Source organism: Typopeltis vanoorti, chromosome 25 (genome assembly GCF_054136105.1).
Source record: "Typopeltis vanoorti isolate ZY-2024b chromosome 25, IOZ_Tvanoo_1.0, whole genome shotgun sequence".
Classification (NCBI taxonomy): domain Eukaryota; kingdom Metazoa; phylum Arthropoda; class Arachnida; order Uropygi; family Thelyphonidae; genus Typopeltis; species Typopeltis vanoorti.
In genome coordinates this window covers 40,734,132-40,752,443 of record NC_143573.1, presented here as the reverse complement: position 1 = coordinate 40,752,443, position 18,312 = coordinate 40,734,132, and the positions used below count along the sequence as shown (strand labels likewise).

General features: G+C 35.5%; 1 protein-coding gene across 1 annotated transcript in view; it reads left to right on the top strand.

The window, feature by feature from the left end:
* Positions 1 to 18,312, top strand: part of LOC150092681 (lipase maturation factor 2-like) — a 332,985-nt gene that overhangs the window by 232,270 nt on the left and 82,403 nt on the right. Inside the window, exon 11 of the mRNA XM_090414594.1 lies at positions 1,091 to 1,206. Coding sequence (XP_090270720.1) covers positions 1,091 to 1,206 — 116 coding nt within the window. The remainder of the gene's footprint in view (positions 1 to 1,090; positions 1,207 to 18,312) is intronic.

Here is an 18,312-nt window from a genome sequence, read left to right as displayed (position 1 = left end):
ACTTCATTACATGACTGCAGGAAGAATAGTCCAAATTTCCCATTGATTGCTATTGTATGCTTGTGGAAAATATTGTCCCATAGGTTTACTGTAAGCATTGCCACAAAAGGTCCTACATCTTATTAAGGTGGATACCATGGCTGCTAGTTTGTCACGCTATGGTGTCCATTGATTTCTTTCCAGTCAGTGGTGTATATCTGGGTCCTTAATAGTTGAATTGCTCTTGGTTTGCAGTTCAGTGCTCATAATTATTATGCGTTACTTTCACTAGATTGATCTCTGCAATAACCTAAGTCATCTAAAACTTGTTTTGCATGATTTCATTCTTTTGTGGTTACTATTTTTGCATGGAGGAATAGCAAGATATCTATTAATCTTTGGAATCAAAGTACAGTTGGGGGGGGGGGGGGGGGGCATCTGTTTTCTGTACATTTTGTTTCATGCATGCATGCATGCTTATTCACATTTTTTTTAATATCAGATCCACACGAGAGGTGCTATAACACAACACCGTCATGTGTGGGAAATGTTTAAATGCTTGTTAATTACTCAGTTCTCAGCGTGACCAGCAACATTATGGCAAACTTGCTTATTTTACAAACTTCAGAAAGTCCTGACCAAAACAGCAGTTCTGTGTTAAAGGAAATATTTTATATTAAACTTGTCACTGTAATAAATTTTTTCCTTTGGTCATTATACACATTTGCCATAGTGAGAGAGAGAGAACATATGTGAATTCCACCCCACATTAGGTAACTTGCTTTAGGGACCAAATGATTTTTTTCACTGCACTTTGGGCCTCTGATAAACAAGTTGATCTTACACTGAGTGATGAAATTCATCTTCCATCTAAAATCATTTACAAACATCCATGCTTGTTGTGGAATTAGCATCTTGCTATTGGTCGATAATACTAATTAAGCATAACAGTTGCTGAAAAACTAACAGTTTGTATATTGAAATTGAAATATCTTGCCTTCCACACACTTTTTGCACCTATTCAGTTTAAAAAAAAATGTGTGTGTGAATATGAAAGCAATATTGAAAGCTATGTTTATTCAACTGAATTATTTTTTTTTTTAACTCACAGGTACCACATACTGTACTTGATCAAAGTGCTCACAACAGTTTATGGCCTATTATACGATACTGGCATGCTCACGTGGATAAATATCAGCTGATCCATGCTTATGGTCTTTTCCGAAGGTAACTTCTTTTAATGATTTATACTTGAGATTTGATTAATATATGTATTTTTTTTCCCCTTTCTAAGCAAACAAAGTAGAGAAATCAGAGGAATTAGCTCTTGATTCTATTAATTATACGAGCTTTTCACTATTAACAGCAGACTACTACTATTATTACTATTCTACAAATTGAAAAGGTTGCAATTTTAAGAAAGCATGTGAAGATATTAATTCTCTGATAGTGGTATCTTTCAGTCATCATGACCTAGCATTGAAGCTTCTTGTAGAAATTATCATGCATGGAGAGGAATTAAAATAAATTGGCTTCAAAGGCTTAGCAGCAAAATGATGATAATGCAGATAGGATTATGCTGAAGTGCAACGTCCTTCATGATGTTGCACTTCAGCAACGTCATGAAGGACGTTGCTGAAGTTCATAATCAGCAGGAGAAAATGAGATAAACTCCAAAGTATAAATTTGCTGAAAAAATTCATCAGAGATTATTAAAATTTTTAAATAAAATATACAAATGGATAAATACCAATATAATTTAATACAAGTATAGTAATACCTATATTTAAAAAAGGAGATAAAAGAAAAGGAGATAAAACTCCTGCTAGTTAAAAATGTATTATAAATTAAAGATACCAAGAACTTATATACTTGGTTTAATCCTTTATCCAAGTGTAAGCAAACAAGTTTGCACCTGAAGTATTTTCAGGACTGGGGCAACTTGTATATAGAAGCTGATGACTCTGTGAAGTCATCAGCTTAAACCAAGTATATAATTTCTTGGTATCTTTCATTTATAGTATAACCAAGTGGGAAAACTTCCAACAACTACAGATGTATTAGTTCAGGGATCAGCAACCTTTTCAGACTCGCAGGCCACGTTCAACTTTTATTTTTAATAATTGGGCCATAAGCATTTAATTAAGAGAAAATAGTGAGTGAAAAAGGTATCAATTTCTTAAGGTATCAATTTTTATTATATCAATTTAAAAAAATATATATATTTAAAGTAGGGGATATGAAACAAGCATGAAAATGAAACTCAATGAAAAATTATCGCATAAAAATAAAGTAATATAGTTTGTATCACAATAGGTGTGTCTCCCTGCTTAATGTGACTTTTGCAATTTGTTTTCCCTTGGCCAAATTATCTATATCCCCTTTATAACCTGAGGTGCAAATTTGAATCGAAGCATGCAAATGTAGATGACAGCATACTTCATTCCTCGCTTGCATTTGATAAGCCTTACCCTTCACAACTTACCTCAACCTACAAAACATCAACCACCACCACCCTCAACTCTGATCTCCATCTATCCTACAATGGGGTTAGGATAACCTCATAAATTTCAACGCCAATAAAACCCAGTTCTGTACTATTTCCCATAAAAAAGAACCATGTTTCCCCAGTATCCTTTTTGATGATATCCAAATTTCCAGACAATCTGAGATCTTGCTTCTTGGAATCACCCTCACATCAAACCTCTCCTGGCATAAACATATCACAACCATTGCATCCTCAGCCTCAAAAAAACTAGGATTTCTCTTTTGCTCAAGACATTACTTCTTCCCCAAACAGCTACTAACATTATACAAATCTGCCCAGCTATTGAATACTGCTCCAACATATGGGGTGGGGCCCTAAAAGCTCTCTCAAAATGCTCGACTCAATACAGAGGAGAGCAATTAGACTTATCAATGATCCATCCTTACCAACTCTCTCTCCATACTTTTGCGCAGACGTATGGTCTCTGCAGTATGTATATTCTACAAATATTTCCATGGGAAATGCTCATTTGAAATAACATCAATAATTCCTCCGCTCAGTGCAAAGCTCATTGGAACACATGCAGCTGCTGTACAACATCCCTTCACAGTGCACCTAGAAACAAACAGAACAAGTTTCTTTTCCTCTTTCTTCATCCCTGCAACTGCTGCACTGTGGAACAGTCGCCCACCTGCTGTGTTTCCCAAGGAATACAATTTAAAGTCATTCAAATCAAATGTAAACAAATTCCTCCTTTCCCAACCCACTACCCATACACGGTACTAATGTACTATAGGTTGACCAACCAACCTCCTGTGTATGGGCCACACACATATTAAAAAAAAAAAAAAAAAAAAAATGCAAATGTTTCATCAGTCAGTCAGTCGAGAAGAAAATTTATTTTTTCTAAACCTCATGGCAGAAAATGCTTGTTTGCAAATGTATGTGCTTCCAAATGCAACTATCATCTTTTTTGCGAAACTGATTAATCCTTCAAATATTTTTGGTAAGCATTGATAAAATTTTTGGATATTTTCTAACAAAAATGTGTTCTTTAATGTTTCGTTGTGTTGTAATTCCAAAACTTCCATCTGTAGTTGCTTTGGTACGTCATCGATGTCGACATTAAAAGGGTTCAAACATAATCACTTTTTAATGCTACTTTTATGAAAATCAAGATGTGTTGCATAGACGATATCGCAAAGTACAGGTATAAAATTATTTTTAAGTTATTATCATTATCTGAGACCTCCAGGGAGTCAAGGACTCATCGAGGGAGGCTGTAAATTACCCATCCAAGCTATCAAACCTTCCCTTGAATTCAATTACACTAGATGCACTCAATATCCCTAAGGACAAATTATTCCACTCTCTCACTGCTCTCTGGGAGACTTTGGGAAACCTTGCTCTTATCCCTTTCTTGACTGAGAACAACCTTAACTTTCATGGATACCCCCGTGTTTTTTCTCCCCGCCTTCCATATAACAAAAACTTTTGTCATTTGAAATGCTATAACACCCATTCAAAGTTTATAGACCTCTATCATATCATCCCTCTTTCTCCTGTTAACCAGAGTCTGTAATCCACATACTTGCAATCTATCCTCATAATCTAAATCCCATGATCCGGATACAATCTTTGTAACTCTTCTTTGCACCATTTCCACAGCTTCTTTATCCCCTTGAAACTCGGGAGACCAAATCTGCACACAATAATCCAGGTGTGGTCTTATCAAAGCCTTATAAAGAGGCAAAATTACTTCCTTATCCTTACATGTCAAGGTTTGCTTCAACATAGCAATTATCCTCAGAGTTGTATTTTCAACTTTTGCTATGTGACCTTTAAACTTTAAATTCTTATCCACCAATACACCAAGATACCTTGCCTCTTCAGTTTCTTGTACCATAACCCCACTAATATAATATGCTGCTGAAACTAATCACTCCAAAGTGCATAACTCCACACTTACTAACATTAAACTGACAGCCATTTTCATTTGCCCAGAATTCCAATCTATTCAAATCATTCTGTAATTGCTGAATATCAGTAGCATCCCTGATTGCCCTGCCTATCTTTGCATCATCAGCAAACAGTTGCAAATATGATGATAGATCCTGCTTGATGTCATTAATATATAGATTGAACAATAATAGCTCAAGGACTGCACTGTATACCACTTTTTGATATCTGTCTGTCAACCATCTTCTGATCCAAGTCAATAGATTATATTCCAATCCCATATTCTCCAGATTATGCAACAGCCTATCGTGTGGTATCCTATCAAATGCCTTATAAAAATCCAACATTATCAAAGTGTATCCTTTCCTTTATCCAACTCAGCCGTAACATTCTTATAAAATATGAGCAAATTGCTAAAACATGACCTTCCTTTAGTAAACCCATGCTGTTCCCTGCAGAGTATAGAATGCTTGTCTACCCATTTCTGTATGCGAGTTCTTACTAACTTCTCTAAAATCTTCACTACCACACCAGAGATAGATACTAATAAGTTGGTAGTTAGACACGGCAGTTTTTGCACCACCCTTGTGCAATGGAACCATCGCACATTCCTGTGGTATCATTCTTGAGCAGAGACTCAAGTTATACAAATGTGTGAAAGGCCTAGCCAATTCAACTGAACATTTCTTTAGCAAACGGGCTGATATTCCATCTGTCCCTATTGACAAATTCTTATCCAGATTATGCAAGAGCTCTTCAACCTCATTTTCATCAACCTCTAACTCTTCATCCAACGTCGCAATAGCTGTGCACCATGCTACATACACCTGGTTGATATATCTTAGCAAAGTTAGCACTCATTAACTGAACAATCTCCTTAGCTTTCGACTCTCGTGTGGCATCTGCATTCAATAAAGTTATTCTTCCACGTTCATTCTCTTCTTTTGCTTGCAGCATAACGATAAAATTCTTTTGGATTGCCTTTAGCTTGCATGGCCAATTTCTTTTCATACTCTGTTTTAGCTTTTCTCACAATACTCGTTACTTTTCTGGCCTGAGCTTTATATGTTTCATAACTCCTCTCACTCTTATTCTCACGATATTCTTTCCACATCATCTTCTTGTGAATCTCTTGCTTAATAAGGTTGCACATCCATTTCGCTCCCAACCTATTTATTCTTCGAACACTAAGGATATATTGAGATACCGCCTCATTTAAGCACTTTTTCAAATATTCCCATGCATTGCTGACATTTTTTGCACCACCCTTGTGCAATGGATACCATGGGACAAAAGATAGTATTCTTTTAAGTTGATCATAATTTCCAGCTTTGTAGTTCAGCATGTAGCCTGTTTTAATCAGAGCTTCAATACAAGTAGATTCTTCCCAAGAAAGAACAGCATAATCACTCTCACCAATTGGTGGTAAAATAGCCATATTCTTCACAGAGATCCCTTCTGGCTCTATGAGCAAATCCAACACTCTTCGACCTAGAGTTTCTTCTTTCACATGCTGCTTGAGAAAGTTGTCTCACAGCAATTCAATAAATTCCTGTTCTTTCTTATCATGAGATTTCTCTTCTACCCAATCAATGTTTGGAAAATTAGTCACCCATAATGATCATATGCTTGGTACCCATAAGGTTAAATTGGCGATGCATTTCTTCATCCCCTACAACTGAGCTGCCAGGTCTGTAGCAACACCCCACCATATATTTCATTCTGTTAACCTCCACTTCACACCAGATAGACTCAAACTCATCACTCCATGGGACATTGTTACCATCATTGTTTTCTTGTATTTCTATGCTAACTGGACTTAAGTCATCTGATATCATTAGTAGCACTCCTCCTCTCCTATCTCTTCTGTCATTCCTGGCTATCAGAATCAGATATGGTAAGTGGGATTGAGTGTAACGGCCAGGTTTCACTAATGCCAACAATCTTAGGCCACATCGTATTCAATAAAGTAACAAACTCAATCCCTTTGTTTCTAATGCTTCTGGCATTTGTGTATAGACATAATAAATTACGACCTAGCCTAATCTTATAATTAGATATGCAGTCTATTTGGTCTTGTTCTAGAATTTTCTCTTTTCCCTCCCCAGACACATTTGAAAGGTCCAAACCCAAAGCATATTTTTCCACTCCTTCGCCACATACATAACCATGTTCAAAGGCATTCATATCTTTATCATGTTTGTATACCATAGCTGAACTTTCACACACATTTTTCCCATTCCTCTCTTGATCATCTAGTTTCCCTGGCTCTCTGTATTGGGTCTCATACCAAGAAGTAATTTCTCCAGGTTTCTGATGCCAAATGAATTCAACTGCAGGCCATCAAACACACCCACACATCTAAAAACTCTCATCCATGTCTTCTACATAGCCTGTGCATGAAATCATTTGCTATCATTATCCTCCTTCTTAACTTTGTACTATCATATTTAGGTAGTAATCCTACAATTTCTTACTCTTTCACATTTCTTTCTCGCTTCTTCCAACAGACCTTTCATATCTTCTCTCATACTATGTTTGTCACCACTTAAATTATTAGTACCTAGCAACACTATCATTTCTTTTATATTTCTGTTTTGGTTTTCAGTTATGTTTGTCATATTTTTAATTTTTGCTCCTGGGAAACTAGAAGTGGTGACTCCCTTGGCAAGCGCAAATTTTAAAATTGAGTCACCATACCATATTACCTCTTTTTTTCTTAGATATTAACTGATTTACCTTGTTGTTATTAATATTTTGATTTCCATGTTCAGTATTTTCCTGCCTGTTCTTGTTCTCATCCTTTTTCTTATCCTGTCGAAGTTTAGACAAACATTTTTCCACTTTTTTCAATTCCTTGGTCAATTTCTTAATTTTTTTTAACCGAGCTATTTCTAATGTCACCGTATCCTCAGATAAATTATCATCACTGCAGTAGTGCTTTTGTTCAGGACAAACGCTCTCCTCAGTAGTAACAACTTTAGCTTTAGTCACTGCCTTGTTATGATGAGTTTTTGGCACCATTTTTAAGAGTAGTAAAAACTAATATTTCTGATATGTTATAAAATGCTTTAGTACAATAACTATGCTAAAAAACTACAATAATATACAAAAAATACCCAATTAAATCTAAGAAAACACTTAATAAATTAACAAAAATCACAAATCTTTCAGGAGCTCTCTGACAGTACGTCTTTTCACCTGCTAGCCTCAACACCAGATCAAGAACCAATGACACCAGATTATAAAATGTATTATTTAAATAATTCAATATACAGGCCACATGCCATGTAAGTATGGTCAACCTTTTATGGGCTGCAAAAAATGCACATTTGGGTCTCATGGGGGCCGCCGATTGCTGCCCTCTTATTAGTTTGTTAAATACATGCTACAAAATATATAGAGTAGAATACTTAATGAAAAATTGAAAATATATACTGAAAAAATATTATTAGAATGTCAATGGATTTAGAAAGGGATGTCTACTGTAGCAGCTTTTTGTATAAAACTACTTATAGAGAAAAGAAAACAATTTAATTTAGAAACTCACCTTTTGTTTATATATTGTGAAAAAAGCATTTGATAAAGTGAGATGTCATTTGATATATTACAGAGAATAAATATACCTAATATTTTACTGCAGGCAATATTTCATATATACTAAAATAATAAATAAAAAATGTCTGAAAAGCAATCTATAAATCAAGGAGTAAGAAATTGATTTCTTCTATCCCCAATACTTTAAATATTTATATTAATGAAATATTAATATAGTGGAACACTTTAAATAACTCTAATCAAGAAATTTCCCAGAAAATAAAATAAATACAATATTTGCAGATGATCAGATAAGTAAGACGATTTACAAAAAAACAATATATAATTTGAACATTATAGTAAAATAGTTTGGAATGAAAATATCCATAGATAAAACTCAAACAATGGCATTTTGTGGAGTAAACAAGGTAAACACTAGTTAATAATAAAATGATCAAAACATTTTTAATTATCTTAGATACAAAATATCATATAAAGGAGAAAAGACATAAAAGTGAAAACTTCAAAATTTTAGCAGTTTATAGGCTTGGTAAATACAATGTTTAATCCAAATATCATACAAAAAGAAACATACTGTAAAAATATACATTACTGTAGTGGTACCTACATTGTATCTGGCAGTGAAATTTGGGCAATAAATAAGAAAGAATAAAAACAAGTGAAGTGAAATTTGTGAGAAGAGCTGCATAATGCTATATATATATATATATATATATATATATATATATATATATATATATATCTTATCTCAGTTGAAGAAGTGTGGGAATGTGGGGAAAATTGTGTGGTTCTTGGATGACATGAGGGATGGCACTCATTTTGCTGCATCAAAGATTTAATAGTAAGTTCTTGTAAGGCTGCATGTTGAACAATAGATGAGGATACTGCTGAATAATGTATACAATGCCATATTTCGGCAAAAGATGAACCAAGCTTTGTATTTTCCTGTAAATCTCTTTTTTGCAGTATACAATTTTTTTTTTTTAAAGAAATGTTTAGATTACTAGATGAGTCCATATGGTAACATTTATTCAGTGTAGTATACCCACAATGATACTAGAGTTGTATAGTTGAAAAACAGTAGTTGATCTAAAAAAAAAAACTGATATTCTAAATACTAATTAGCCAGGGAGGGAGAAATTGGAACTGTAGAAGTTGTTTTTCCAGCTGAAATGATCAGATTGTATCAGTGTTGTGATATCAAGTGGGAAAGTGGAATTGGAAGACTCTCATGGGAGACCCCCATCATTCACTCGGTACCTATCATACCCCTCCTTAAACCCATTTGCTGATGAAGTACTCACAACCACCTCAGGCAACCCATTCTACCCATTTGCCACCCTCCTTAACCTTCAAGCAAAAAATCTAGTCTTAACACTTGCTAACCATACTCTTACAAAATTTCCCGGGGTGCCACCTCATTTTCTTCCTTCCTTCCATGTACTAAAGTCTTCAGTGTGAATCCTATAAAACACCTTTAATAACTGACATTCTTCTATCATGTCTCTTTTTTTTGCTTATGCGCTAGTTTTTGAAGCCCACATACCTTCAATCTGTTCTCATGGGAAGCATTTAATGTACCTGCCACAATCTTTGTCACTCACCTCTAGATCCTCTCCTCTTCTCCATCCCCACATAATCCAAGTTTACCAGATCTGTGCACAGCAGCCCAGATGTGGCCTTATTAAAATCTTATAAAGGTAAACAATAACCTCCTTGTCCCTGTTTGTTAGTGTGCTCTTCATTGACCAGATAATCTTAATGTGCTGTTTTGGCCACTTTTTGAAATATGTCCTCTAAATATATAGACCCCTTGTCCACAATTACCCCCAAGTCCCTGGCCTTATCGGTTGCCTGCGGTACAGTTTCATCAGTATTAGTACATAGCTTATGATCTTTTCTTCCTAAAGTGCAACACCTTACACTTGGCACTCCTTATCTGAGGAGATGATGGTAAAGAGACATATGAAACTGACTATCAAATAATGTTGGCTGTAGTAAATTTTCAGTTTAGTCATGCAGGATTTTTGAGACAGTTGAAATGGCCTATATATGCAATTAGCTCTGATAAGTTTGAGTGTTTTATAGGTATGTAACTGATATTCATGATTTGCTTTGCTCCCAGTGGATGGTCATCTTTATGAAACTTAAGTTGACGATAGAATTGAGATGGTCTTCTGTAGTAAGACAGTAATTTTTTCATCATATTCTTATCCCACCTTATGACATAATCAAGCAAGTTGATTTTTATATATATATATATATATATATATATATATCTGACCCACAAATGAAAGGTTGCCATAACTAGAGCACGTCATTACCAGTTGTTAATAAGAAGAAAGAAATTGTTTTTTGAATAGCCAAAGGTTTGTAGTCCTTGGGAAGAATGAGGGAGGCTCTTCCAAAGATTAAGGCATGTAGTCTGATTGAGGAGGAGAATAAGAAGTTGGTTTAAGTTTGGAAGCGGATGGTAAATGGATGTTAACTAGTAGCTGCTCTTAATTTTGGAAGTATGTGGAGAAATGATAGTGGTCACTTCAATAGAGCATTGATTCTGAAAGTACCCATAGAAGAGGCATAAAGCAGAAACTGGGCATCTGTGAAAGAAATGAACTCGAGTGATTTCATGAAAGAGGGATATCAATTAATTTGAATGCGCTTTCTGAATACTTTGAAGAAGTAACTGTGCTGAATTCGTAGAAGAAACAAAATACATGTGGACACACTGGTTATAATTAACATTAATTATACAAATATTTCAGTTTTTCTTAAACCATCCTCAGTGGAAAAAGACCACTGCCCCAACTTTTAAAATTTAGTAATGGATCAGCCTATTTGCCCGAAGTATGATAACCAGCAATTACGTGGATTGAACATACTCCTAAGGTATTTCTCTTCTGTTACTATTGATTTATTCATGTGAATATTCATATAGCAAAAACTCATGGAGTTAACTATTAGATGAAAGTGAGCCAGGTTGCTCTCCATTTTGTGCCAAATGGTAAATGTCAGTTGGTTCATGAACCTCATATCCAAAAAAAGAAGTTTGCCCATGTATTTCCAAAACTCTCCTTTCTCTTCCTCTTCCTCTGTTCCATTAGTTTGCCTGTAGAGAGCAAGAATATTGAACATAGGTAAAGGTTGATGTCCAAGTTGGTGTCCCAACCATCTCAGTTGATTTCTCTCCCTCCCCTGTTATGGGTCTTTGCTAGCTTTCTTCAAGAATGACAGTATTGGGAATATGATCTTGTCATATATATCCTAGTATTGTTCAAAGGCATGTTGGCCCAAAGCTATTGATGATATTAACTGCTTGTTGAGTAGTGTTCCATGTCTGTGCACCATATGTAAATATGACTCAACTGGGTTTAGTACAGAACAAATTTTGGTATTTGTGGTGATGAATTGGATTTCCTGATATTAGACTTTGATGGAACTGAAGAACTTTGTTTTCTTTTCACTCTGTCAGAGTATCAATGTAGAAACCAAGATATTGAAAATCATTTACTTCTTTGAGAATGTGATCATGTAGCCTAATATTTCCTTCTATTCTGTTCTTTAGGACTTTAGGTTTACTGCTGTTGACTGCCAATCCGATTAGTGCTGCATTTTTACATAAATTATCTAAGTGGTTTTGGGCAGTCTGAATGTTAGTCAATCAGTACACCATCTGCAAAACAGACTGCTTATGTGGGTTTGCCCTGCCAAATCTTCAAGTTATTCTATACTTATTTCCTGTGCTTCTGAATAAATAATCAAGGGTAATAATGAACAGATATAATGCCAAAGAGTCTACCTGAAGAACTCCAGTGGAAATAGGAAAGCTCTGTCATTCTCTGTTAACCAGTTCCCTCCTATTCATGATAGTTCTGATATGGTTCTGCTGTTGCTTTGATTATTTTCAAGGGTATGTCATAGTAACTGAGAATTTTGAATATCCTTTGTCTGTTGATTGAATAGATCTTTTGAGAAATATCATTCTGTTTGGTTTATAAGCATCCTGTTATAGAATTTCAGTGTGGTAGGAGTTATTATTATTAACATCTTACCTCCATGGAGTCAGAGACTCATCATGGGAGGTACACTCTATTGTACACAATGTTCATCCAACCATGCCTTAAACTGATTAAATATATCTACATTCACAACACACTTCAGGCAATGCATTCCACTCACCAACCACTCTCCATGCTTCTCACTCCTCTGCTCACACCCTCCTTATACAGTTTCTAGTGATGGCCTCTTCTTCTCCCCTGTCTCTCATTCTATGATAAATTTCTTCCATGTCAACCTAATAACAATCCCTGACTAGCTTATGTGTCTCAATCATCTCCCCTACCCCCCCTCTCCTCCTATTCACAATGCTTTGCAATTTACATTTTTTTTACATAAAATTTCTGGAATTTTATGGTTATCTTCATAACCATAAAATTCCAGCAACCAAATCTATGCACTATGTTCAAATGAGACCTAATCAAAGCCTTATACAAGGCCATCATAACTTTATTTCTGCATGTCAGGGTCCTCTGCATCATTGCCATTATCTGATGTGACATCTTCAACTTGTGCAATGTGACCCATGAATTGCAGGTCCTTGTCCACCATCACTTCCAGATCTTTTATCTCCTCTACCATCTTAAAAGTTTTCAAACCAAGTGTATACTTTGCATCCCATCATTGCTTACCAAATTTCAAAACTTTACACTTTGCAACATTGAACTGATAGTTCCACTTACCTACCCATTTATGCAATCTATTCAAGTCCTCCTGTAAGGCCATAACATCTGCTTGACTCTGCATTGCGCTCCCCAAATTAAAATTGGTTTGAACACTGTCTTGTATACAGCTAATTTAGTGTTTTGACTAATTTTTTTTGTATTCCATATATAATTTTATTCAGCTGATTTCCTACCATACCAGCTTTACTCATTCTGTTGTCTCTTTCCATCTGCCTAAAATAAAGAGCTAAGATTAACATCACCAATTTTAATATCAGATTTAATACCACTTTCTTTCATAATGTGATCCATATAGATGGACAGTGAAAATAATGTGCAATTTTATCGCGCATCTGCATTTTACATCAAACCATCTTCCTTCAAGTCGAACTGCTGACTTATAGCTTAAATGGAGACTATGTATTGCTTGATATAATGTCCCATTTACACCATATAACTGTAGTGTTTTGAAGAGCTTTCCTCTTGGTACCTTGTCATATGCCTTTTCCAGATCAACAAAACTTAAATACAAATTTTTGTTATATTCCCAAGAATTCTCAACTATTTATCTTAAAGTGAAAATCTGATTCTGACAACCTCTATTTGGCCTGAACCCAACTGATTCTTCATCAATCTTCTCTTCCACAATTTCTCTTAGCTGTTTCTCAAGTATACTTGCATAAATCATACCAGGAACAGTCAGTAGGGAAATACCTCTGCAATTCTCACATTCAGTTTTATTTCCATTTTTTATAGATTGGTACTATAAGAACTCCTCTCCAGTCATCTACCCTCTGACCAGGCCTACTGAATTATGCAATGCAGCCACTGTAAAACTTTTATTGTTGTTTAATTTCCAACTTTAATACACTGATGGTTCATGATATGCTAGTTGAAATTTCTGTAGTTTAATCCTTCTTAATTAAATCATTTTCAATGGTGTCTACATGTGAACTTAGTTTTGAACCATGAATAATTTTAGTATAATACTGTAATCTCTCAATATCCCTGTTTCAGAATTAATAGCTCTTCATAGTTTACATAATAACAAGAATCTGGCCATTATAAAAGCCAAACAAGGCAATATTACTGTTTTGTTTAACTCCTCTGAATATAAACATAAAATAGATATTCTCTTATGAAATCAATACACCTATGTCATAATCAGCAAGCACCCAACCTGTAACCAGCCAAATAAACTTTAACTGTATTAGATAATATCATCTCACTCAGTTCAGATTCTGTTAGACATAGAACCTATCATGCTAGACCACCCAGGATTTATAGTCTACCTAAACTTCATAAACCTGGATATCCTCTGTGACAAATTGTGGATGCTATAGGATAGGCAGTCCTACCGACAAAATTTAAAGCTCTCTCTCTTTCTCTTCCCTATACTGACCCTTCTTTCTCTTATATAAAGAATAAGATTTTCTTTCAAAAATCAGATTTGAAACCTGACTCTTCCAGTTTGTCAGTTTTGACATTACCTTGCACTTTACCAGCATTCCTCTAAATGACATCTTGGAGCTTTTGTTTTCTAAATTTCCTCAAACATTGCAAGATCTCTTTAAGATTGTCATGAACTCTACATAATGTAAGTTGGAATTGAAAACTTTGCAGAGAAATCTGTGTGAAGACTTGAAGGAATAGTGAGCTCTCCAACATCCCCAACTCTAGCAAACTTATATGAAACGTCTTGAAGAAAGCATCTATTTTTGTTCCAAAACCTTCTCCATGGCTTGGATACATGGATGACATTTTTGCAGTCTGGAATAAATCATGTCAAGAATTAGATGCCTTACTACAAAAAAATAACTTGTAATAAAGAAATAGAATCAAATGTAACTATATCCTTTGACATCCTCTTAAAAAGAGAAATGGATGGTTCTTTATCCACTTCAGTCTATTTAAACCATCATTCTCTGTTCAGTACATTGATCAGACATCTATGTAGAAATTTGGTATTATTAAATCCTTCTATAAAAGAGCCCACGTTGTATTTCATTTAAATCACTTCAGGAAGAAATTTTAACAATCAAACTGTGCCTCTCAATGGCTACAACCCAAAAATTATTCAGAATATTTAGCTATTTTTCTCTTTTTACAAGAAGACATGATTCCCATAGAATCTCCATCCTTTATATCAAAAATACTATGAATATGTTTCTTGCATCCTTAGGACATTTTTTTTTATGTCCAACCACATTTAAACCTATTAATCAAATCATCTGTTTGTTGCCATTTGCAAAGGATAACCTTTATTGCTACCTGAAGTATATTCAGTTCCATGGAATGGCTGGTTAGCTTACTTCAGTCAAACAGGTGGGTCCGTCACTAAACATATTTCTGAATGCTAGTCCTATATTAAGTCCAAGAAATGTCACAAATCTGGCCTTCATGAACATGGAATAACTAGTACTAGCCACATGATTGCCTGTGATGATGCTAAATTATTGTGCAGGTGCTCCCACAAATTTGAACATCTTTTTAAAGAAAGTGTTGAGGTCCTCATCTGCCACCTAAACCTCCATAATAAACTGTCTTTTCCAGGAATATGGGAAATTGTGATCACTAATTGTATTTCTTAGTGTTATGTGCTTGCGTGTGCATGCGCACACCTGTATCAATTTCTAATAGTATATTTACCTGACTCACGATTGCACATGAAAAAGATACCTCTCTCCATGCACCTACATTGTTTTTTGAATTTTGCATTTGTCCTGTTACCCTGAGGATGGTTTTAATAAGCTTAAACCAAAATATTTGTGTAATTAATTATAGTTAATTAAATCTTTCCACTGTGCTCTGTTTACATGTATTTGTGTAATTTTGCCAGCCTGGTTGGCTGAGTGGTTAGCATATCCGCTCTCCAGCCAAAAGATTGCAGGTTTGAATCCTGCCATGGGCTTGGATGTTTGCGATTGTCTGTGAAAATATTAGTGGTGGTAGTCGGCGGTAGATGCCGTTGGTGTAGATGATGATGGTAATTGTGGTTGGTGGAGTGGTGGAGACGGAGAGTTGTGGAGTAGGTGTCCTCCCTCGATGAGTCTATTAAAGTATTTAAAGTATACCAAGTATTAAAGAGAATTTTAGATTCTCTTTAATACTTGACTGTTTTAATTAATAAAGATGTTAAATATAGCTTATAACAACCTTCTTTTAGACATCTTTCAGTAGAAAAAAGATTGACAAGAAAAGGTCATATCTGCATATGACCTTTTCTTATAAATCTTTCTTGTAAATAAATATGATTATTATTATTAACAGTTACCTCCAGGGAACCGGGGCCTCATCGAGAGTCCACATACTACACTCACCAGCTATTCTTGTACACACACAACATCCAATTGCAATCCATTTTACTCTATGATAGAAAAAGCTAACCCCCCCCCTTTCTTGGCAGCATTTATTCTCAGCTTCCAAGGATGCCCTCTTGTCCTTTCCCCACCCTATATAAAATGAATTCCATCAACTGAAATCCTGTATGACACTTTCAGAACTTTGTAAGTCTCAATCATATCACCTCTCTTGTTTGCTAGTGTCTGAAGTCTACAAATTCTCAGTCTGTCTTCATAATCGGTATTCCACAATCCTGATATCATTTTTGACTCTCTCTCTCTCCACTGTATCAGAATCGCCACAGAAACCAGGAGACCAGACCCGCATGCAATAGTCCAAGTGAGGTCTTATCAAGGCCTTGTAAACAGGAAAAATAATATCCTTATCTTTACATGTCAAAGTTCGCTTCAACATTGCAATTATTTTTTGAGTTGTATTTGCAATCTTTGCAACATTGCCTCTGAACATTAACTTCCTATCTACTAACACTCCAAGATTCCTAGCCTGATCAGGTTCTTCTAGCATAATCACACCAAAGTGCATGACTTTACATTTACTGACCTCCATTTTCCCATGTCCACAGTTCCTGCCAATTCAAATCATTCTGCAAATACTGCATGTTAGCTGCATTTCTGATTATGCCTATCTTTGCATCATTAGCAATTAGCTGTATGTCACCTGTCGAATCCTTCCCAATGTCATTGATTTACAGATTAAATAACAGTGGACCAAAGACTGATCCTTGTGGTACACCACTGGTTACCTTAAATCGTGGAGACTCGCATCCCCTATATACCACTGTTTGATATCTGTCCGTCAGTCATCCTCTTATCCACACTAATATTTTATACTCCAATTCCATTTTTTCTCCAGTTTATGTAACAGTCTTCCATGAGGAATTCTGTCAAAAGCGTTATCAAAATCCAAATTTGCCAGCAAAGGTTAGTCGATTGGTAGAGCCTCTGCTACTAATAGCTCAGCAGAAACTTAAGCAAGTTTGAGCGCGGTTAGTAGTTGAAAGGAAACCAATCATTCGATGCTGTTGGCACACTCTCCCTTGATGAGTCTTTGGACTCCCTGGAGGTGTCACATAATAATAATAATAATGGTATATTCATTCCCCTTGTCTAACTCATTGGCAACATTATTATAGGATGTGAGCAAGTTGCTAAAATATTACTTTCCTTTAGTAAACCCATGCTGTTCAAAGTAGAGATTCTCTGTCAACCCATTTCTGAATGCAAGTCCGAACCAACTTTTCCAAAAATCTTCATCACTACCCCTTGAGATAATGATTGGTCGATAGTGGGGTACATTGGTCTTTGCACCACTCTTGTGCAATGGGATTACCATACATTATTTCTATTCCTGCAGAATCTTTCCTGTTCTGATGCTCAAATTCTATAGCCTAGTCAAAGTACTAGCCAGTTCAGCTGAAAACACTTTTCTAGCATCCATGTTGATATCTCATAAGTCCCTATTGCTGAATTCTTATTCAGTTTGTGCAACAGCTCTTATACCTCCTCACACATCTGAGTTTCTTCACCCAGTGAAGCGGTAGCAGTGAGCTCAATGTTGCATACAACAGATTGATAGTTTTTAGCAAAATGGGCACTCATTAGTGGAACAACCTCTTCTGCATCTGTCATCCTCACACCATTCATTGCAATTATTCTTTTATACTCATTCTTTCTTTTACTTGCAGCATATCAATAGAATTCTTTGGGATTGTCTTTAGCTTGTGGAGCCAGTTTCTTTTCATGCACAGACCTAGCTTTCCATATAAGAGTTGGCTCTTCTGGCCTGCTGTTTATAATTTTCATAATAGACATCATCCTTGTGCACACAGTATTCCTTCCACATCGTTCTTTTCTTGCAAATCTCTTGCTTGATAAGACTACACATTCATTTGACTCCCACCCTATTCTTTGAACTCTCAGGACACATTTTGATATTGCATCATTTAAGTATTTTTTAAAATGCTCCCCATCAGCAACTGATACTGTTGCACTGAACCCAGAATACTCCTCAATTGGTCATAATTTCACCCTTTCTAGTTCAGCACATAACAAGTGAGTACTGCATGGTAGCTGTCACCAACTAAAGGCAGAATAATTAAGTCTTTAACTGAAACATCCTCTGACACTATAATCAAATCTCACACTCTTTGACTTAGAGGTCCTTCTGTCGCATGTTTCTTGAGGAAGTTGTCTCGCAACAGCTCAAATTCAGTTTCATTCTTCTCACAAGATTTTACTGCTGTTC